This window comes from Diadema setosum, chromosome 9, assembly GCF_964275005.1.
Source record: "Diadema setosum chromosome 9, eeDiaSeto1, whole genome shotgun sequence".
Taxonomy (NCBI): Eukaryota; Metazoa; Echinodermata; class Echinoidea; order Diadematoida; family Diadematidae; genus Diadema; species Diadema setosum.
The window spans coordinates 18,127,445-18,149,422 of NC_092693.1; the positions used below are offsets into that span (position 1 = coordinate 18,127,445).

A 21,978-nucleotide genomic window follows, 5' to 3' on the forward strand; every position below is an offset into this window, starting at 1 on the left:
ATAATAAAGTTAATTCACTACTCTATCTGCGCTGATCAGTAGACTATTAACTCTCAGTCTCAGTCTCACTCACTGTCCTCAAAATTGTCACTCCTATCTATGGCTATGTGCCCCCAATTCTCCCATGATTTGGCTCGAGTGCAAAAATGAATAACAGATCCTGTACAATACATGTACTTCAAAGAGCTACGAGATACACAACTACACAGCCCTGTCGCTGTACACAAGTGTAAGTCGCTAGCGCACGGCGTCTGGTCGGGCTAGGAGATACACTAAAAATACTGTCACTAGAATACTTAACCAATTGTTAACAGCTGATGATGGAGATTAAATGCCACAATTACTGTACTTCCTTTCTTAACTATGCTATGGGAAGAGATAGATCAGTTCAGATGTTCAGTCAGTAGAACTGGCATTCATGCATTACCAAAACAGATTCAGCTCAGATAGGGGCCTAGGGCCTACATGTATTTTAACAAATCTAAATTAAGTTTACCCTGTTGCGCTGCTCCTGAGCGTGCGGCAGATGTCCATGAAGATGTTGTTGAAGTTAGGAACACTACCAAGCAAATACATGTTGATGAATACGTTGAAAAGAGCATGGTTATTACGAGTCATATAAACGAGCTTAGATTAAATGGGAGAATGTGAAAACGCTGATAAAGTAGGCCTACGAATCTACGATGCGCGACGTTATATAGGTTCTATGTCTCGACTGACTGGAAAAGTAGGCTTACGAATCTACGATGCGCGACGTTATGTCTCGACTGACTGGAGTTTGACTGACTGCTGCTTGTATAATCGATAATTGTATGTAGGCGATCGCGGGCAATCGCGGGGGTGTGTGAGACGCTGTGCGTAGTAGCTTACGCCCCGCCGTAGCTAGCATGCATGGAGCATAGAAGTTGCTGCAGAGAGGTACATGTACTACTAGTACTGTACTAGGTCTCGTGACTCGCCGTGAGACAACAAAAAGATCACATGACAATACATCAGGTGACAATAACACTGTTTTTTTTTTCCGCTTCACTGGCTATGTCCTGATTCTATCGCACACTGCCATTATTCATTAAATTACATAATTGACTGTCTTCTGCAGAGAGGCGGGCTTCAGAAATACATGATGTTCCTACGTGAATGACTCCTCCGCCTGTATAAACCTCTGTTATGGCTTTGTTGACGCTATTGCTACGCGCTAATCGGCTAATGACAATAGTTTACAGTCCCGCGGTATCCCGTAACGTTAGACCGTAGTACCCGTACCCGGTACCCGGTACCATTTTAGTAAAAATTAAGTGAGTCCAACTTTCCAAGATCGGAATCATAGAACAATTTGGCTAGGGAAACGCGGAACGACACAGACCGACACTGCTGACTGCGATAGAAAGAGCAGAGAAGTAAAAAAGAAAAGAAAAAGAAGTCAAAGCAACAAAAGAGTGAAGAAGCACCCTGCAGTAACCATCCATGACGACTAAAACAGTTCTTCTCCTGGTTGTGTTGTTGTCGATGCTGATGTGCCATGTTTCATCAGGTGAGTTGATTGCAGCAGCTGCAGCTAGCTGCTAGCTGACTGCATTTCTTTTTAAAATCTTGCTATTACAACATGTATTAAATTAAATAATTGGCCCACAAAATTAAATTTGAGATCACCAGGCCAGGTGTTGCATCGAGTGCTGAGTATGACATGACATTCTAGTACAACTAGAAACTAGTTAGTACTAGTTAGGGAGATTAAACACAGAAACCAGAGTGTTAGAAGAGATGTCAAATAAAAACAGTAATCAGTAAAATAAGTTAGTTATCAAGCAACGCTAATCGCAATGACCAATGAATAACAAATGAGAAAGATCAATCTTGCCAAGTTAGCATTGACCATAAAGAACACCACCTCCTCTCTTTTAGGAGCTAGAATATAATAAAATGATGAGTCAATTACCCTAATTCCTATCCTCAAAACAAGAAACTTTATTTGTCTTTAACAAAGCAAAGAATATAAAATTAAATGTGTAACTTTGGCTGCTATAGACTGGAGGAGATTGTCAATAAATAAAGGCACGTGTACAAAGAGCATCATAACACTCCTATCAACAGGGACCCACTCTGCAGCTGAGCAGAAGAGTTATGTTACCCACAAACTTTGCTGTGTGCATCATTGGCACCACACTCTCTATTCTCTGTTAATATGCAGCGCCGACCGCCAGCAACTTCAAGTTGGCAGCTTACTACTCGGATCACATGGTTCTCCAAATGGAGCCTTCCAGGGCAGTGGTGTGGGGCTATGCTGACATTGGAGCCAATGTAACACTGAAGCTCAAAGGAAAACGTTACCCAACCATTGCAGGAGGAGGTAAAACAACAAAACAAAACAAAACAAGACAAAACAAAACAAACCCTGGTTACTAACTAGTGTAGTGATACCAAGCCCCATTTGTTGTATAGTGATGAGATGACATTCTTCGGCAAAATTATGCAAAAACAAGTACATTTACTGTCACCTTCTTACTTTGATTTCTGTAGTTGCAAACTATGTGCCACTTTTGATGATATTGGAGAAAAATACAATTTTTTTTGTAGCTATACTCAAATGACTTCACATGTACCAGTAGTACAGTACAGTATAATTCTGATCATAACATCATGAAAAATCATGTTGTCCTTTTGTCTCTTTGAAGCTGCCTTCACAACCATTGGAGTGTGGAAAATAACCCTTGACCCTCAGCCACCCAGCGGCCCTTTCACCATTAAGGTGACCTCTGAGAGTGATGGGGTCACAGAGGCCATTAACCTGCAAGATGTGATGTTTGGAGACGTCTGGGTGTGCAGTGGTCAAAGCAACATGGCCTTTGATGTGAAGCAGGTAAACAGGTGATAGGGTGTTCCTTGGGTATTTATTTCAACCTGCCATACTATAAGCAGGGTGCAGGCACTTATATTTCTTGGTTAAGTGGTACTTGATATTACCTTGATAGATCTCCAGGGCTGTTTTTGTTTTGCTTTAGTTTTGTCATTTTTTATGAAAGGAGGCAGATGTCCTGTTCTTAACATTTAGCCATTGCCAGAATGTAAATACTGTATATACCATATATTTAGCAAGTAAAATTTTTCACAAATGGGGACTTTCTGACATTTTTGTGAGTGGTTACATACGCAATCAGAGAGTACAGAAATGCACTGAGAATGTGTGCAGGAGTGTTGCATTCATGTCGGGATCAGAGTTTCTATTTTCATGTGTTTGTTGTTATATTCGTAGATGGCACCCGACTCGCTAAATTTGTGAAAATAACCCCCCCCCCCCCCAAAAAAAAAAAAAAAATAAAAAAAAAAAAAAAATATGACATATACATGTGTACAGTATGTATTTATCAGATCATTAAATAAAATCATGTGAAGTGACCTGGTAACAAATGATTGAAACAAAAAGAAATAGAATGTAAGAAGCAATCACACTGTCAAAGGAAATTCGTGTTGTCCTCAGCATTTTTGCTTGTGGACAAATGCATTTTGATTTATTTTTTCATAAATTATGAAGACAAGAATGACATTGATAATAAGGAAATAATTACTATGTGTGATCCAGTAAATGTCTGATTTTGCCTGTTCCATCCTTTTTATGCAACTGTGCATAATCTGCAGGCTTTCAATGGCTCAGTGGATCTGCAGCAATCCTACCAGTACACAGACATCAGGGTGATGTCCGTTTTTCAGGAAGATTCGCCGACTCCTTACTATGACCTCATGAAGCTCTACAAGCCGTGGTCCAGACCAGATCCTGGTATACAGCCAAAAAACGATGTAGTTATTCACAAAAGCATTAGTATAATGAATTCAATATTATGAAATTCAAGCACATTCACAACAAAAGCACATTGAGATATGTCTTTGATGGTGGGATTGTTTTGTTCTAATTGAGTGCAATTTAGTGGATCTGGACACCTTGGAATGTTAAGCAGGGCTGCACACTAACCCATTTTTTTTTTTTTTTTTTTTTTTTTTACTGGTCCAACAAGTTCCTGTTGGTCCACTTATTGATCTACTCTGCTTTTATAAAATTTCCACAAGCTTGGCCTGGCTGGCATGGCATGGGTATCAAATTTCCTTCTCACCCAGCATGATACACATTGAAGATGTGGGATTTAGACGCTGATGGGCCATTATTTTTACATCGCTACTGTATTCCAGACAAAGCTTGATACGACCACTTGTGAAGAACTTGTTGAACAGTGTGATTGTCCTTCTATCTTTCCTTCATCCGACTGGTTCTTTTTTTTTTTTTGACTGGCCGCAACAAAGATTTTTTTTTTTTTTTTTTTTTTCACTGGACCAGTATTTCTGAAGAGTTACTTGCCCGACAGTGATTTTTACCGGTCTGGACCATCGGACCGGTGCCAGTGTGCAGCCTTGTGATGAAGTTTGCTGTTTGGCCTCCCTAACAATATGAGGGGGCATTAGATACACTTGGTTTGCGGTTCACCATGTATGTATAGTCCTTAGAAGGACTGTTGAAGTGACAGGAGAAAGATAGAAAGAAAAGTTGGATGAGAGGTGAGAATTGAGTAAGAGTACTCTTTCTGGAATGAGTGTAGTCCTGAAAAGGACTGTGAACCAAGGAAGTATAGGAGAGTTAGAGAAGACTCAACGTTTCGGACAGTTGACTGTCCATCCTCACATGAGGACCTCTCATCCAACTTTTCTTTCTATCTTTCTCCTGTCACTTCAACAGTCCTTCTAAGAACTATACATACATGGTGAACCGCAAACCAAGTGTATCTAATATACTACGCCATGCAAACACCTTCTCTCAAAAATAAGGGGGCCATGTTGACAAGTTTGCAAAGAATGAAATCATTGTGAATATTAGACCATTAGACCATCACCTCACTCAGTTGCACTTTCATATCAACTTTTCAAGAAATATCTTTGGAAAATTTAGTAAATCTTTAAAAATGTCATAACTTTGCTACTTTTAATCCAATTTTGGCCAAATTTTCATTGTTGTGCTTCAGACTAACTTTGAACAGGTCCAAAATTCCCCTGTAATGTTCCAAACATCACTGGTTTTGTTCGTTTGAGAAATGTGTAATCTATGTTTTGTGGTCACAAATATGGATACAATTAATCTTATGTGTACATGTATGAGCCCTGTCACCATGGTACTCTGATGAAGTTGTAAACATTCCAGCTGAGGAAATTGCAAATTAATGTGATTTTGATGATGAAAACTTCCCCCCAAAAGAGAGAAATTTTTTAATTAGGAATCAAACATTGATATCTTACTACCTGCTATCTCAAGGGTCGTGGGAGTGTTTTGGAGTGGGGAAACTTTTCGGTTCTTAAGTGGCATGTTTGCATTTTGGTACATGTAGTGTTTGAATTAACTTGTCATGCTCACTTGCGTAAGTGCCAGTATGCCTGCCTGCATTCTTGACTTCAAAGCTGATATGCTTATTTGAATTTTTTCAAAAAAAAAAAATAAAACTATGTTGGTCTGGTGACTGGTTTCCCTACTGCTTCTGTGGTAGATTTTGGAAGCAAAGTGGAAAAATTATATAGATCATGGAAAAGTTTGGAACAAAAAAAAAAAAGAATGCAGCATTTGGCACCAAAATCAGAAAAATTGAATGTTTGACAACTTCATCAGGTTTTGGGGGTTTTGGGTCTGTTTGTTTGTTTGTTTGTTTTTTTGTGGTGATGAGGCACATACCATACTAACCCTAGTAAAAAGTCATTGTATCTTTGTGAAAACCCTAATCCATGAAGCGGTGCTCGGGCAAGGGGAGCCAGGCTTTTACTTCTTCTCAGCCCTCTGCTGGCTCTACGGTCGCAATCTCTACAACCACCTGAAGTACCCTATCGGTCTCGTTTCCTCAAACTGGGGCGGGACCCCAGTGGAGGCCTGGTCCTCGCCCTCCGTGCTGGCAAAGTGCAATGTCACATCAGACAGGTACAGATAACTGTGTGCGACATATGTGACCCACTACAACAAAAGATCCGAAAGTCGGGGGAGGTCGATTTTCTGAAAATGACAATACATTATTTCCTTACTCTTCCTCATTAATTTCACATGTAACAAGACTCATAAAAGTGCTCGGTTGCGGAGATATCGATGATTTTATGAGAGCATGTCAAGTGGTCTAGGAAATCAGCGTTTCGAGAAAAACGCTTTCAAAGTTTTCCTTCCGACTCAATCGTGATCAAGGGGAGGTAAGAGAGTTTTCACCTCTTGACAATAGAAGGTATGTTCCTAGCAACCTCTGCGATGTTCATTCAAACTTAGTACCAGCGGTCTACACATGACCAATCAGTAACCGATGCCACGCACTGACCAATAAGATCACTCTCTCGTTGCTAGGGGTGGAGTCTATCTGCGGCGCTAAATCCAAATCTTCGGACGTGTTTCTGTGCTGTTGAAAGTTGGAAAATCATGGCCCAGAAAAACATTAATTTCTTGCCTTTTCTTTAATCATCTAGCTTCAAAATTTCAGCGGATGATAGACAAAACATTACACTACAAAAAATTTGATGGTTTTGACCGATTTTGATGATCTGACTTCAAACTCGATTTTCTCGTCTCAGCTGTCAGCGACTTTTGGATCCTTTTGTTGTTGCGGGTCACATGTATTGTAGGGAGTCTAATTTTTTAACAAATTGGGACTTCGCAACAATTTTGCGAGTGGTTATTGTGGTAGGCCTAATTAGGTGATCCGAGTATCCTCTCGGATCACCTTCTGTATCTGTACGGATTCTTTGTTCTTCTTCTTTATTTCTGGACAAAAGTTGTGTATCTACGTACTCAGAAAGTTCTCACAGTATCAATTTCAAACTAATACCATATATGTATCATGTCCCAAAGACGAAAAATTTTATAAAATCATAGTGATCAGTCGACCATGACGTCACTATGACGTCATTATATGAAAACACATTTTCATCCATATCTCATTAATGGAATAGAATTCTTCAATGAAATTTACGTCACATATACTTTAAGTCAAGCGGATTCTACTCATATTGTCAAAATTCATATTTATTTTAGAACGCGCGCGTACGCGCGCGTTCAAATATTTGTATGCTCAAATCGAGCTAGAAATTTTTTTGCACACGTTTCAGACCATTTGGAGCATTTTTTGAAAAATTGAAAAAATCGGACGGACGCGTACGCGCGCGCACATATACGCACGCACAGCTCATATGCAATGAAAATTTCCCGTTTTTTCACTTTGATCGGATGTGTGAAATGTCAAGGAATATTTCTACCAAGTTTCAAGTCAATCTGACTCAAAATGACGTCATACGGGTCCGTCAAAGTTGAAATTCCGCGCGCGCGTCAATGGCGATATACAGTGCAACAATGCCAAAAAACTGCTAATTTTAAATCCAATTTTACTCGTCAGGATGGACGGTGACCCCCCATTTTTTTTACATATTCTGAAAGCTGATGAGTTGTACATGTCATTTCATGGGTTGGCAATGCTGGAAAAATGATTAAAATATATCAAATCTCTTAATAAAGTAAAAAAAGTAAATTTTCAAAATGACGTCATCAAATTTCAAATTCATTCAAGCATATCTCACTTATTTTTTAGTTGATTTTCGTCCAAATTTCAATATGTTGTAGCTTAATAAATGGTCTTTCCGATATATATTAACAACAATTTGATTGGATGACGGCATCACCTCGTAAAAAGGGATTAAAAGTAACATTGTTAAATTTGACCAGTTTACGTGTTATCTCTATGGGAGTGCAGTTTTTCTGGAAATGAAAACTGACATGACTATCTTTATCGAGCACTAGCTCACTTATGCTTCGGTGAATTTCTCCCATATTTTAGTATGTTGTAGCTGAGACTTTGGGCTATCGTTAGTGTGCCCTTCGTTTTTTCATACGGAGTCGGCATCATGCCCAAAAACTTGGTTGAAATTAAAGCTTATCTTCCATGTATTTTCATATTCCTTTCTTTCTGCAACTTTCTTTGCAATAACTCAAGAAAAACAAGCTCTATCAGCCCAATATATTGCACATATTTAGTTTATGTCACGTACATTATTTCATAAAATAAAAACTACTTGATCGGGCACGATCTTGGGTATGTAAATTAGGGTCAAAGGTCAAAAATGTTTCATCCTGTATCTTGGTGAATACATGTCTTATCTTTCCCATATTTTGCACACGTCAAGACCATGTTACAAGAATCATTTCACAAAATAACTACTTTTTGCTCAGATGCCATCTTGTCTGTGCAAAGTAGGGTCAAAGGTCATATGTACTTCTTTCTGTATCTTCGTTATGACGTGTTATCTCTATGGGACGGATTTTTTTTTTATGTGAAAATTGACATGATCGTATTTATCTAGCACTAGCTCACTTACCCTTCGGTGAATTTCTCCCAGATTTTAATATGTTGTAGCTGAGACTTTGCACTATCGTTATATGCCCTTCGTTTATTCATACGATGTCAGAATCACATTAAAAATCTTGGTTGAAATTAAAGCTTATCTTCGATGTATTTAGATATTTCTTTCTTTCTGCAACTTTCTTTGTAATAACTCAAGAAAAACACGCCCTATCACCCCCATATTTTGCACATGTTTAGTTCATGTCACGTACATTATTTCATGAAATAACAATTACTTGATTGGACAACATCTTGGGTATGTAAATAAGGGTCAAAGGTCATAAATGTTGCATTTTGTATCTTGGTGAATAACTGTCCTATTTTTGCCATATTTTGCACACGTATATAGACGATGTCGCAAGAATCATTTCACAAAATAACCACTTTTTCCTCAGATGCCATCTTGGGAGTGTAAAGGTGGGTCAAAGGTCTTATGTATTCGTTGCTGTATCTTCGTTATTCAGTGTATACAGAATTTGGTACCAATGATGGCAGATACGACTCCCTTTGCTAAATGAGAATGCAAACATCACACGGCCAATGTCTCTAAACACAGATGAAACTTGTATGGTCATGCCTATTGCGATCAGGACTCGAATCATTGATAAAAAAAAATCGGATCACCTTAATTTGTCAGTGATGACAAATTACAATCTCTAGTGGTAATTTGGGATTGTGGAGTACTGTAATTAATGGAGAAATGTATGTGAGCATGTCCTTTTAATGTCGATTTTAAAGTTTATGATTATTGTCACATGTTGTTGAATATGCAAAAAAACCCAACTGGTGAAATTTGCAGTAATAAGAACCCTGCGAATTATATGGTGTATAAAGTAAATTGATGATGATACAGACAAACCTGATAAGAAGTAGCCACTCATGGGAAAACATAAAGAGGTGGCCTTTCCAGGCAGGTGGCCATAGTAGATGAGTGACTTCTCTTGATAGTGTGGACACCAAATCAAATTGCATCACTATTTTTTAGATCATGTTAATCATTGTATGCATGATAAGACATCTTGTGTATGTCTCCTGTACACATACAGTGTGTCCCCCCTAAAAATTACAATCGGATTTTCACATTGATAACTTCCAATATGATTAAACTGTCTAAATACTACTTCAGGGTCTTAAATCATAACATCTTAGCTATATTGTGCAGAAAACCCCGTTCAATTTGGTTAAGTGGTCACAAAGAAATGTGGATCATTGTAAAGCATGTCCTGGTTCTGATTCTTCTAAGTCTAGCACTTGGATGCTCTTGGAACTGCAAAATGTGTGAACACAATGGACAGAACTTGGAGGGAAGGGATTCCTGACATGCTCTACAAAACTCCTCATTTCTCTTTGACCACTGAAGCAAATCGGATGAGATTTTCAGTAAGATGTTGGTAAAAATTTATAGTTTCATACCCTGAAATTGTATTTGGATTGATTCCCCATTTTTAAAGTTATCATTGCAGAGGGTCCCATTGTATTTTTTTTTGTATTTTTTTTTTTGTATTTTTTTTTTTGGGGGGGGGGGGAGGGGACATACAGTACAGTGTATATGCATGAGAAAACTCACATGGACATTATTAATTTAGTTATCTCCAACAAAAATGACTAGAAAACAAAAGACAAACAAACAATGTCAGTTCGACCTGAAAAAGGTCATTAAAAGTGAGATGCAGCTGTGGCACAAAGAATTATAGTAACTTATCACTACGCCAACAGATAGGGCTCTACAAGGAATCTGTGGTTGCTGTGCACAGTCAAATACTGCACACAGGACACAATAGCCAGCCTGTAAGTGATTCAGTGGGTATTGTGATGGAAATTGTGTCAACTGGTTGAGCACAAAATTTTATTTCAATGCGTGGGCAGTGGTGTCATTGCCTACAGTTTGACCCTGACCCGCCTACAGGCCAACACAATTCAGTATTCAGTTGAATAGAGGAAGTGAATAAATGAACAGAAATGCTTGATACCTACTGGTACATTCTCTGCATTCACTTTACATTACCTGCCCATATTCGAGACAATAATAGTCAAGAATAGTCCCATGTGAAATTCCTTAATAGTTTGAGGTGCTAGAAGTACTTACCTAATTGTCATATTAAGCTAATCTCTCCCCCCCCCCCCTTTCAGACTAGAAAGTTCTCGTATGGATATATGACATATGAACATATGACATTTTGATATATGGGATGTCTTCTGCACTATTTTTATATGTCTGAATGGCTGTATATATATATATAATATTGATATGAAGTATGTGGCATGTGGAAAGTGTGGTTTGAGGATCAGAACATCATAATTCATTCGAGGTATATGATTGAAGATAATGATGATTGATTACTTTATTGTCCACTGTGGAAATTCTTTGTACATTGGATATCTTCACAAAACAAACATTAAAATACATCACAATATACCACAGACATATCACAGAATGCGATTGAAACTAAATCGTATTAACGTACAATTATATACACCATAATAACATAGTACATTAACCCGACATTTACAACTATACGAAAACTATCAGTATTATATTTGTGTCTGAATGCCATTTTCTACGTCGAATAAGTAGGCAGTGCAATAATTAAAAGGAGGAATCCGGGTTGATCTGTGATCATAATAGCAACCGCTTTATTGTATTGACCCAGCAGTGGTACATGTAAAAGGTATGATGTCCCAAGCACCAGATGGCGCTGTTGCACTGTGAGTACCAGTATAACTGCACAACACTTAAACTGGCGCAGGGCTTAACAGCGCACGCTCACGTTGGCACAAACTACTGCATTAATGTACCACAAAGTATAAATGCTATGTGCAAAGTCCTTTGCAAAGTTTATTCTGTGCAAGGGAGAGACCCATACATGACAATGCGTGAGGTGTGATGCAGGTAAACAATTATGGTATATTAAGGTGTTGTGTCTCAATGGTCTCGCATCAATACATCGTATATCCATACGTCATAATTTGTGAATATACAATACTGTAAAAGTGGATATTTTTGCGCGACTAATTTTTTGCACCTGGCAGCTAGGTCAGAAGAGTTTCGCGTGTTTTTCATTCCGCGGAATCAAGATATCAACTACTGGAACATAAGGCAAGCAAAGATATTCGCATGCTTTTATTTTCGCACTACCTCCTGGTTGCACAAAATGTGCGAAAATTTCCACTTTTAGAGTAACTCGGTGTGTCTGAAAGAACTATTCGTCTCTTAGGCGACAGCCCTGATTCACACCGCATATTTCATATATGTGTATATATATATATATATATATATATATATATATATATATATATATATATATATATATATATATTTCATATTTAACATCTGCACCAACAAATGCCATTCCACATTCCTGTAACATCGCTCTTTGTTCATCCTTTATCTGTAAGACTCTAACTTCAGGTTAAGTAACACCAATCTAGGTATTTTGGTATACTTACATTATCCCAGAGACATTTTGAAATGTTTTGTTCCATTCTTTTAATTTTTGTTTTATGTTTATTTTGTTAACACCCCCTGCATAATACATTTATCCATTGGTGATGCACTGTACCATACCTTTGATACAGAGTAACATTGAATACAGTATAAGATTTGTATAAGAAGTGTATTTCATTGGGACTGATGAAATCAGTTTGTTTTCACCAGGTTTTGTTATATTGGATCTATTTACACTCCGTTGTCTGTCTATCGATTTTCCTCTGTATAGTGCCGACAAACCACTCTGTGTGTGTGTGTGTGTGTGTGTGTGCGTGTGTGTGTGTGTGTTTGTGTGTGTGTATGACCAATTGATGCTCTAGCACATTTCAAATATCATTATCAGCGGGGGGAACTCATGTTATCTTTAATGTTTCAGGTTTTTTTTTTTTTTCCCCCTCGTACATCTGTATATAAATGTATATATGTTATGCCAAAGAGCTACTACATAGCTCTTTGGTTATACAGTGTGTCCCATCAGGAGGGAAACTCATGCATAGATTTATCTTGCCAAGGAACTGTAGTACTTTACTGGGGAGGATTTACATTGTTCAAAATTTGTTTCTGGTGCATATGTATGTGATGGAAGAGGAAAATAACTGGTGATATTCATGATGGAGGGTATGGTTTTTCTTCAGTCATGAGAGGCAATGGAGATGTCACATCTATAAATCAAGTTTCCTTTCTATTGGGTCGCACTGCACATTAAACCTTGCCATTTTTAGCTTTGTATATTATCAAGTTGTTGTTCTTGTATGTACTTCTCGATCTCAGCTGGCTGGCCCTGGGATCTGCTTATTCTTGGGACTCTGCGCTGTGGTTGGATGTTTTAAAAAAAATATAAGTTACATGTTTATTTGTTGTGGGTCCCTTTGCTGGTCAGCTGGGATTGAGAAGCTCTGCTTCTTGGGGACTCATATCCATTTGCTTCATGTTCATTCATTACTGTGACTATGTCTGGTTTTCTTTTTTTTGAAGATATAATATTTGCATTGTTTGAATATATGTGTAAACATTTAGTGCAAAAAATATAAAGTTCATAACAATATCAGGGAATTAAGATCAAAGTTTGATGTTTTGCTGTCATATATATGTGTGCTGAAATGTTAACATTTAGCATTACATGTCAGAAGAAGTCAAGTTATGCTCATACCGTAGCATAAATTGTATCTTATATATACCAGGGTATTTCATGTTTCATTATGCATGTACTTGTACGCTGGTTGTTGATCTCAATGTTCTTGCCACTTAATGGCTGGCATTTGAATGTGAGCTTCTGGTAGAAAAGAGTGAAGTGTTTGGCAATAGTCTGACAGGACTAGAAACATTTTTACTGATATTCCTCTACCAAAACCTCTGCATCTGCAGCGCCAATGTACTGTTCAAGAAAGGGATGAGGAAAGAAGGACTGCTTGGTCCCCATGACGACAGCGGGCTGTGGAACGCCATGATCCATCCCCTCATCAACATGACCATCAAGGGGGCCATCTGGTACCAAGGTGGGGCATCCCCAAATGTCTGTTTGTTTGTTTGTTTTATTTTCCTCTTTTTGTCACTTTAAAAGGAAGTCACTCCCGTGACCCAATAGCTGAAAATTAGTCACAAGCAATATGCATATATTATTATACATGTCTAAGCACCCTGACCATCCCTCCTTTTGCTCTAGTGACTCTCCCTAGATAGCTATTTTTTTTCATTATTGTCAATCTATTCCTCCATCTTTACCTCATATCTCATGGTTTTTGTTGTTGTTGTAGATGTTGTTGTTGTTGTTTTGAGGGGGTGGATTTTTTTTCCTTGAATAAGGCAACCTCGAGTTGCATTAACCCATTTAGGACAAATCCAGAGTATACTCGGGCAAGTGTCTATGGGAAATGCATGTTACAGCAAAATTGGTCCGTCTTCAATGGGTCAAGATGGCAGAAAATGCCACTTTCTACATGAAAGTTGTTGGGAAGACCTTGAATCAATTCTGTATTTGATTTTACAAGATAAATTGAATTTATTGTTCTAGTGGGCTTATATCAATGCAATGTCAGAATGGATCTTATTTAAGGGATGAATCCCTCCTCATAAAAAAAAAGATTTTTTTTTTTTTTTTTTTAAATCAAAATATTGCACTATGCCCAAGTCCATAAACCACAATTATACACACATTTTTGTTTTTATTTTTTATTCATTTATTTATGTATGTATATGTTATGTATGTATGTATGCATGTATATATTTATCTATTCATCTATTTATCTATCTATTCATTTAGTTTGATAGTTAGCTAGTTAGGTACAGTACTAAACCAGTACTTAGTTATATAATCATTTTTTTATTTTTTTATTTTTTTTTTTTGGGGGGGGGGGCATTGTGCCTTAATCAAGGAAGTGTTGAAATGCATAGTAAATCTTGTGGAAAAAGATTGACCACAACCAATTTTACAAGAAAAGGTCTGCTGCCCTCAACTTTACAGGTGAAGCCAATGCCGTCAATCCCTCACCCTACAAGTGTCTGTTTCCCGGGATGATTGAGGACTGGCGCAACAAGTGGTACGAAGGGACCGGTGGACAGACGGACCAAAGTTTTCCGTTTGGCTTTGTCCAGGTAAACAATATGGATGGAGATGACTCCTTTTTGTTGCTTTATAGGCATGTTGATAAGAGTGGATTGCCGGGAACCTGGACCCCTTTACTAAAAATGTTGTGTTTAAATGCAACTCAAGAAATTAAATGCAAGTTCCCTCAAATCACACAATACTGTGCGTTATTTCCATGTAAAGTTTCTATCAACAGTTTCCCGGTCTCCAGCAGCTGTGTTTGGATGTGGTTCTTGAAAGTTGGTTTAATAACCAGGGCCCCGTTTCATAAAACTTGTTGTCAATAACAAGTTATGATGGTTGTTATAAGCTAATGAAATCCTTGCATTTGATTGGCTGAGAGCAAATTTGTCATAGAAATATGGCAGTTGTTACTGATAACAAGTTTTATGAAACAGGACCCAGATCCCACGTTTTATTGAGATTCATATTTTTACAATACAATTTCTATCAAAAATATTTTCAGAACTCTGTCTATATGAAGACTTTCATAGCTTCATCTGATTTCCTCTTTTACTCCCTCTAAGATCATCTGATCTCCCTATAACAGGGGATAGTGAGAATGAGGGCAATCAGGCCAAATGGAAACTATGTTTTACCTTACAGCCATTAAGGGGGGGGGGGTCTTCATCCCTTTGATATTATATTTCATTTCATTTCATTTCATTTATTTCCACATTAAAAACAACAATCATTACATTTCAAGTCATAGTATAAACATATTCATTGTGGGGGACCAATCAAAGCCTTTCAGGCTTGTTGGGAATAGACCCCAAAGTAAATACAAGACTTTCTCAGCTTACAATATATAGGTACAAAATCTATAGAACACAAACAGTACACAATCAAAGCAGGCTGAAGAAGGAAAAAAGAAAAGAGTGCAATACTGGCAAAATATACAAAACTATGTTGCTATTAAATACAGAAAGTGTGTCTAAAATTGTTTCTGAACTGCTGTAATGATTTGCAGTTTTTCAGTTCCTTTGATAAAGTATTCCACAAAATGGGACCTTGATAAAAGATTGTTAACTTGGCTAATTCGGTTCGGTAGAGGGGAGGATGAACATTTTGTTGGTTTCTTGTATTATGAGAATGAATACTGCTGTTGAGATGAAAATATTTTTGTAAGGGGGCTGGTAATGCACCAAATAAATATTATTACATAAAGATTCCTGTTTGGAAGCAGATTATATCTTGAATTGGTAATATATTCATTTTTTGGAATAGTGCAGAAGTTTGTGACAAATAATGTGAGTGGGTTATGATACGTATAGCTTTCTTTTGCAACAAATGAATACGTTTCACATTCTTTTTAGTTGAATGGCCCCAGACGAGAGTACAATAACTCAAATGAGATGAAATGAAAGAATGATATAACAATTTCAACGCATGCATAGGTAAGAATTTCAGTTTTCGCAATATACCAATATTTCTCCACAGTGTGTTGCAAAGCATATTAACATGACTATTCCAAGATAGTTTATCATCCAACATAACACCCAAAAACTTTATATTTGTTACACGTTTGATCATATCACTATTATAATATAAGACAAAATTATCAGTACACTCACGAGTCCCAAATATCATAAAATTAGTCTTTCCTGCATTCAAAATTAACTTATTTGCCTGCATCCATACATCTGATTTCTTCAATTCTATATTCATGTTGTCAAATAATAATGAGAGGTCATTGTTACGCATAGAAATATTTGTATCGTCAGCAAACAGTATATAATGTAGCAATTGAGAACAGTTTGGTAAATCATTTGTGTAAATCAAAAAAAGAAGAGAGCCAAGAATGGAACCTTGAGGAATCCACATTTTACAACCTTATAATCTGATTTGAAACCTTCTATTACAGTATATTGTTGTCGATTATGTAAACAACTTTCAAACCACTTTAAAGACATACCCCATATACCATAGTGACTAAAATATCATGATCAATAGAGTCAAAGGCTTTTGACAGGTCAATGAAGACATTGAAGTAAATTCTTTGTTTTCAATCCCTTGAATGACATTTTGCATAAATTCTAATACTGCGGAAGAAGTGGAGTGCCCATTTCTGAAACCATACTGATTTGGGATGAGTGTATTTGAATCTTGAAGAAATGCAGTAACTCTATTGTATTACATCTCTTATATTACTGTTCCTTGTAATTGTTATTGAGTGTAATTTTTAATGTACTGCACTAGCAACAATAACATTAAAAATATGCTTCATGGTCTGCTCTTTAGTAGTGGGCATCTAAATCTTGTAGGATCCTATATACAATGCTTCTAGTTTCAGGGTACTTAACAGTGTTGAAATCCTGTTTTATTTCACATATAGACAGTGACACTTGGCTGAAATCTTGGCCCTCTGTCTCTTTCTGCCTTTGTGAAGTCTCAAAACAGACCTGATTATGTGTGATATTTTCTTTTCCTTTTTTTTTCCTTCTCTGCAGCTGTGCACCTCAGAAAAACCCACGACCGAGCCAGACCAAGAATTTTGCGCCATTCGATGGCACCAGACCGTCGATTACGGCTACGTGCCGAATCCGAGCCAACCCAATGTATTCATGGCAGTCGCCATCGACCTGCCCGATCTCAGTTCACCATATGGCCCGTAAGCAGCCCAACATTTGTATTATTTCTCTTGCAGCCACTATCCCCAAAAAGAAGGAAAGAAAAAAAGGATTGTGTTATTCTTACATCTCTGATCATTTTTGTTAACTGAATGCTTAATGACTCACTTGGAGCTCTCTATTCAAGAAAGGTAACGTTCAAAAATTCATACACTTTTGGTCAGATTTTCTAATGAAATGCATCATGGTTTAGACACTGAAAGGGTTACTGTATACGCTATTATTTTCGCGTACAGATATTTTCGCGAATGAGGAGGTCATGGACATTTTCGCGAGATGTTGTTTTCGCGAATTGACACAGAGGCTTACATAAGCGCACCACTACCTTGGCGTATGGCAACATTTTTGCGTGTTGTTAAATTCGCGGTCCAACTGTGATACGCGAAATTCGCGAAAATTAAACCGTCGCGAAAATAACACCTTATACAGTATTGGGACATATTCTGAACAGGAAGTCTGTTTGAATTGAACTGTAGTAAATCATGTACTTATTTTCATTCTGATTGAAGCCTCTTTGTCATCTACAAATAAAGTTTTGTGATTCTCATTGGGTTTCCAAAATGATGACAATAATGCCTCTTGCAGTGCTCTTCCTGCAGAGACCAGTGCTCTTCAAAGCACTTTGTAATGACTATGCATCTCACAGCCTGCTGACAGGATTTCTACAGCCATAACAAGCTGTGCATACTCTCCACTACCTAGGAATCATTCTATTCCTGTTGCTATATTTTTCAAAGGATATGTTCCAAATCTACCACTGCGGTACATCCATTTTGGGTTCTCATGTCGTCCGTCTTACAGAGCAGCTTTGTTAAATGGCATGCTATGGCCATAGACAGAAATGCAGTGATTTGTGAGGTATTAAAGGACAAGTCCACCTTCATAGACATATGGATTGAGTGAAGGCAACAATGTTAGTAGAACACATCAGTGAAAGTTTGGGGAAAATCGGACAATCCGTTCAAAAGTTATGAATTTTTTAAGTATCTGCGCAGTCACTGCTGGATAAGAAGACTACCACAGTGTGTGATGTCACATGCGTACAACGATATAAGGAAAATAAAAAGAGAATTTCACAAAACTTGACTTTTTGAATAAAATTTCTTCAACTAGTTACTGACGTATGTTAAGGGTAATATTATTCCCCTTGCCTTCTGAAAGAAAGAAGTCGAGTATTCTTTTGTTATGCGAGAAAAGTAAAAATATGTTGATTTTTCTTTAATCTTCCTTTATATCGTTGTACTCATGTGACATCACAAGCCATAGTAGTCTTCTCATCCAGCCTTTAGTAAGCAGAAACTTTAAAATTTCATAACTTTTGAAAAGATTGTCCGATTTTCCTCAAACTCTCACTGATGTGTTCTACTAACATTGCTGCATTCACTCAACCCACATGTCTATGAAGGTGAACTTGTCCTTTAAACCCATAACCATTAAGTGAAGAATTATGCATTTTTACCTCATGACCACTACAGACCCATATCCACATGGTATTACTGAAGAATAGATGGATAGGTAGATAAATAAAGGACTAAATAATAAGATGGGTATATAGATAGATGGATAGATTTTTGGATGGGTAAATAGATGACTGGATGGATAAATACAGAAATTGATGAATATAGAATGAATGCTAGATAGGTAGATAGAGGAATATATAATGAGATGGATAGATAGATAGATAGATAAATAGATAGATAGAAAGGTGAATATGTGGATGGATGGATAGATTGAAAAATGATGATGGAATGATGGATGAATAGCTAGACAGAGGAATGTAAATTGAGATGGATGTAAAGAGAAATAGATAGATACCAGTAGATAGATAGTTGGATACTGCAAAACCAGAATATGAAGTCTCAGATAGTATGATTACCCCTGCTGGAAACCGATATATGTTCCATTGAATTTACGCTTTTGTTTTTGTCTTCTCTTTTGTCCTATTAGCATCCACCCCAGATACAAGCAAGATGTGGCAGACAGACTGACCCTCGGGGCCCGCTCAGTGGCCTACGGAGAGGAAGACGTGGTCTTTCAGGGTCCCTTCCCCTCAGCGGTGCTGCGGGTGTCCACCAGCGACATCTTCGTGGAATTCGACGACGGGAAGGCCATCCTCGCAGCGAGGGGGACAAACGGATTTGACGTGAGAGCTTCTTATGATTAGCTTTTTGATATATCATGGATGGTGATGATGATGATTGTGACAGTGATGATGGTGGCATTTAGAATTGCTTCACAATTCATAATTGAGTTTGAAAAAAAAGATACATGTCATATGTAGGCTGGCTATTAATCATTGCATAGAATACAAAGATTTATAGGTTAACAAAACCTTGCATCTCCAAATCATGAATTTTCAGAGGAGCGAAAAAAAAAATCTTCATTGGGGTATAATTTTGCAGAATAACATCAATGTTGATGTCAAGTAGTGTAGAAACTAAAAAAAAAATTTTTTTTGATATAAAGTCTAAATTCAAGGACTGCATACATTTTATAGGCAATTGGAAAAAAATGCATTTATAGTTAATGTCACAAAGAAACATTTGGGGGGGGGGGGGGGGCAGCTGAGACTAAACTTAGGAGCCTTAACCCGTTGAGGACGGGCTGATTTTGCTAAAACACGCATTTCCCATAGACACCTGCCCGAGTATACTCATGACTCGTCCTCAACAAGTTAAAAAAAAAAAAATAAATAAAAGACCGGAAATAATGTGTTCTTTCTCTCTGAAGCCTGGAAACTCACACGATGTCCACCTTTGTACTGTAGTGTAAGAGCACAGTTTCATCAGAATATTTTTGGTTTAAGGTCAGACTATCCCTAAGGTGTTTGTTTTTTTTCTTCTAATAGGTATGCTGTAGCACAGCACCTGCAAACTGCCCTCTTGCGGGGATCAAAGCCCCGTGGTTGGAAGTGGAAACCACGCTGGAAGTTGGGACATCGTATGTACTCTTGGAGGATCCCTGCATAGCATTGGGGAGCCGGGCGTCGGCGGTGCGTTACATCTGGCGAGACATGCCCTGCACGTACAAAAACTGTCAACTCTACGACGCCCGGTCCGGCCTGCCCGTTCCACCTTTCATCAAGGAGATTGAGGATGCCTACCATCTCAAATGGACGCCTCCGTAACAACGTGGCGTCCGAGAAGTGTGGAAAGTTGGTCATGCGCATATCATATTTCATGTGTGTGTATGTATGTGCATGTTCAGGTATGTCAATTAGCACCGTTGTGTGTCATAGCATGTAGGACATTCGTGCTATACAACATGCAATGAATGATAAATGCACTATCATGTTGATGCAACAAGTGTCGAGGCAACAAGACTATTTTATATGTCTTTTATAAAATGGAATTAAGTTCCTAGATTATTTTGTTAGTTTCTTTCTTTCTTTCTGCATTTGCAGCAAATGTAGATGCATCAAAGAAAATATTGAGATTATCAGAAATTTTTACAATTCTTTCATTGTGTATATTTTCTTTTATCAAGATAAGAGTTGGTTAATCATGTGGCAGGGAATTTCACATAGAGTGTGGAAACTTGTGCAGCTTCATTGTTTGCTGCAATTTGTCAATATACTACAGTGTTGTTCTTATTCATTCACCAATCCGATTAATTTTGCAGCCCTTCTTTTACAATTTGCCAACCGCGATAAAGCCATGGCCTCAAATTTTACCGGTACATACAACTCATGCATACAAAGTCTTGCCTACTCACAAAGGGCTCTCTTATTCTATGGGTAAGATTTACAGATGTAAATTTCCTTTTCTTTCTTTGTTCATTCTTCTATTGAAATTTATGCAATATAATGCATATGTTACTTGTGAGTAGAAATATTATCAAAAGCTATTATATCATCTTGTCTCACTTATATCAGTGCATGCGTCATCATAAAAACAGCTGAAAGGAGATATTTACCTCCGCTAAGGGAAGAGGTTAAATATGTTTTCATTACCATTGGTTTGTTTGTTTGTCCGTGTGCAAAATAACTCAAAAAGTTACAAACAGATTTGGATTGAACATGCAGGAAAGGTTGAGAATGACACAAGTAACAGATGATGAAATTTTGGTCGTGCTCCCGAAACTTTTATGGATTTTATGAAGGATTTTTTATATTTTGGCAGGTAGGGTCAATGAACTTGGGAGTTCAAGCTACGCATTTTTTATGTTTTCATATGCGCACTAAAGTATGTGCTCTACTGTGAGGTGCGCCGTGCAGCTGAGGGTTTATGATGTAACAAAAGGCTTCTATATTGGGAAATCTGGCGATTTTCAGCATGCATACACATAGGTGAAAATCACTGATCTCTGTGGTAGAAGAAGATCGTTGGTGGAAATTAGCTGCTTGGCAGAGGTCTGCGCTCTCAGAACGCTTCTCTATTTCTTGTTTATGTTTGCTCTCAACACAACAGTCTTTGTAGATGTTTGCTTCTTGGTTGTGTTTTAATTCATGGTGCAAATCTATTAATGCAGTGTAATTCAGGTAAATACGAAACACAAAAAGGAATATGTACTTACAATCGAGCCTGTCTCAACAACCTCCACAGAGACTCCTACCCCAAACACCTTCTGATCTAGAGATTCTCCCACGTGAAACCCCTAGCAAACTGGAGACTCCAACTTGACGTGTGCAAAGAGCACACCATGAACGCAAAGCACCAATTAAGTCCCTTGCGGCCTGGGTCCAGGGTCTAGGGTTCTAGATGCTCTCTTGTGCTATCTCAGGCTTATTTTTCAACGTATGATGGCACTACATGTAAGTAAGTAATAATTCATTGACTCAAATCATCTGTGTTTTGGTGTGACAAGCGGGAGAAAATACATCTTAAAGGGAAGATAAACCCCAAGAGCAATGTGGATTGAGTGAAAGCAGCAACATTAGTAGAA

The 21,978-nt window shown here is 37.7% G+C and overlaps 1 protein-coding gene across 1 annotated transcript; it reads left to right on the forward strand.

Annotated features, from left to right (window-relative positions):
• The first annotated feature begins 2,199 nt into the window (after positions 1–2,199).
• On the forward strand, positions 2,200–21,015 carry LOC140232623 (sialate O-acetylesterase-like). The gene is made up of 9 exons (XM_072312723.1): positions 2,200–2,347; positions 2,673–2,857; positions 3,634–3,772; positions 5,758–5,941; positions 13,246–13,376; positions 14,342–14,472; positions 16,915–17,075; positions 19,042–19,237; positions 19,943–21,015. The coding sequence occupies exons 1-9, from the start codon at positions 2,236–2,238 to the stop codon at positions 20,219–20,221; spliced, it is 1,518 nt and encodes a 505-aa protein (XP_072168824.1). The 5' UTR covers positions 2,200–2,235; the 3' UTR covers positions 20,222–21,015.
• The last annotated feature ends 963 nt before the right edge of the window (positions 21,016–21,978 follow it).

What these genes read in the sequence shown, in the direction of transcription:
- LOC140232623 (XM_072312723.1), top strand. Translation starts at nt 2,236, where the DNA reads ATGGTTCTCCAAATGGAGCCTTCCAGGGCAGTGGTGTGGGGCTATGCT. An exon ending in CCCAACCATTGCAGGAGGAG is followed by an intron (nt 2,348 to 2,672) that starts GTAAAACAACAA and finishes GTCTCTTTGAAG; the next exon opens with CTGCCTTCACAACCATTGGA. An exon ending in TGGCCTTTGATGTGAAGCAG is followed by an intron (nt 2,858 to 3,633) that starts GTAAACAGGTGA and finishes CATAATCTGCAG; the next exon opens with GCTTTCAATGGCTCAGTGGA.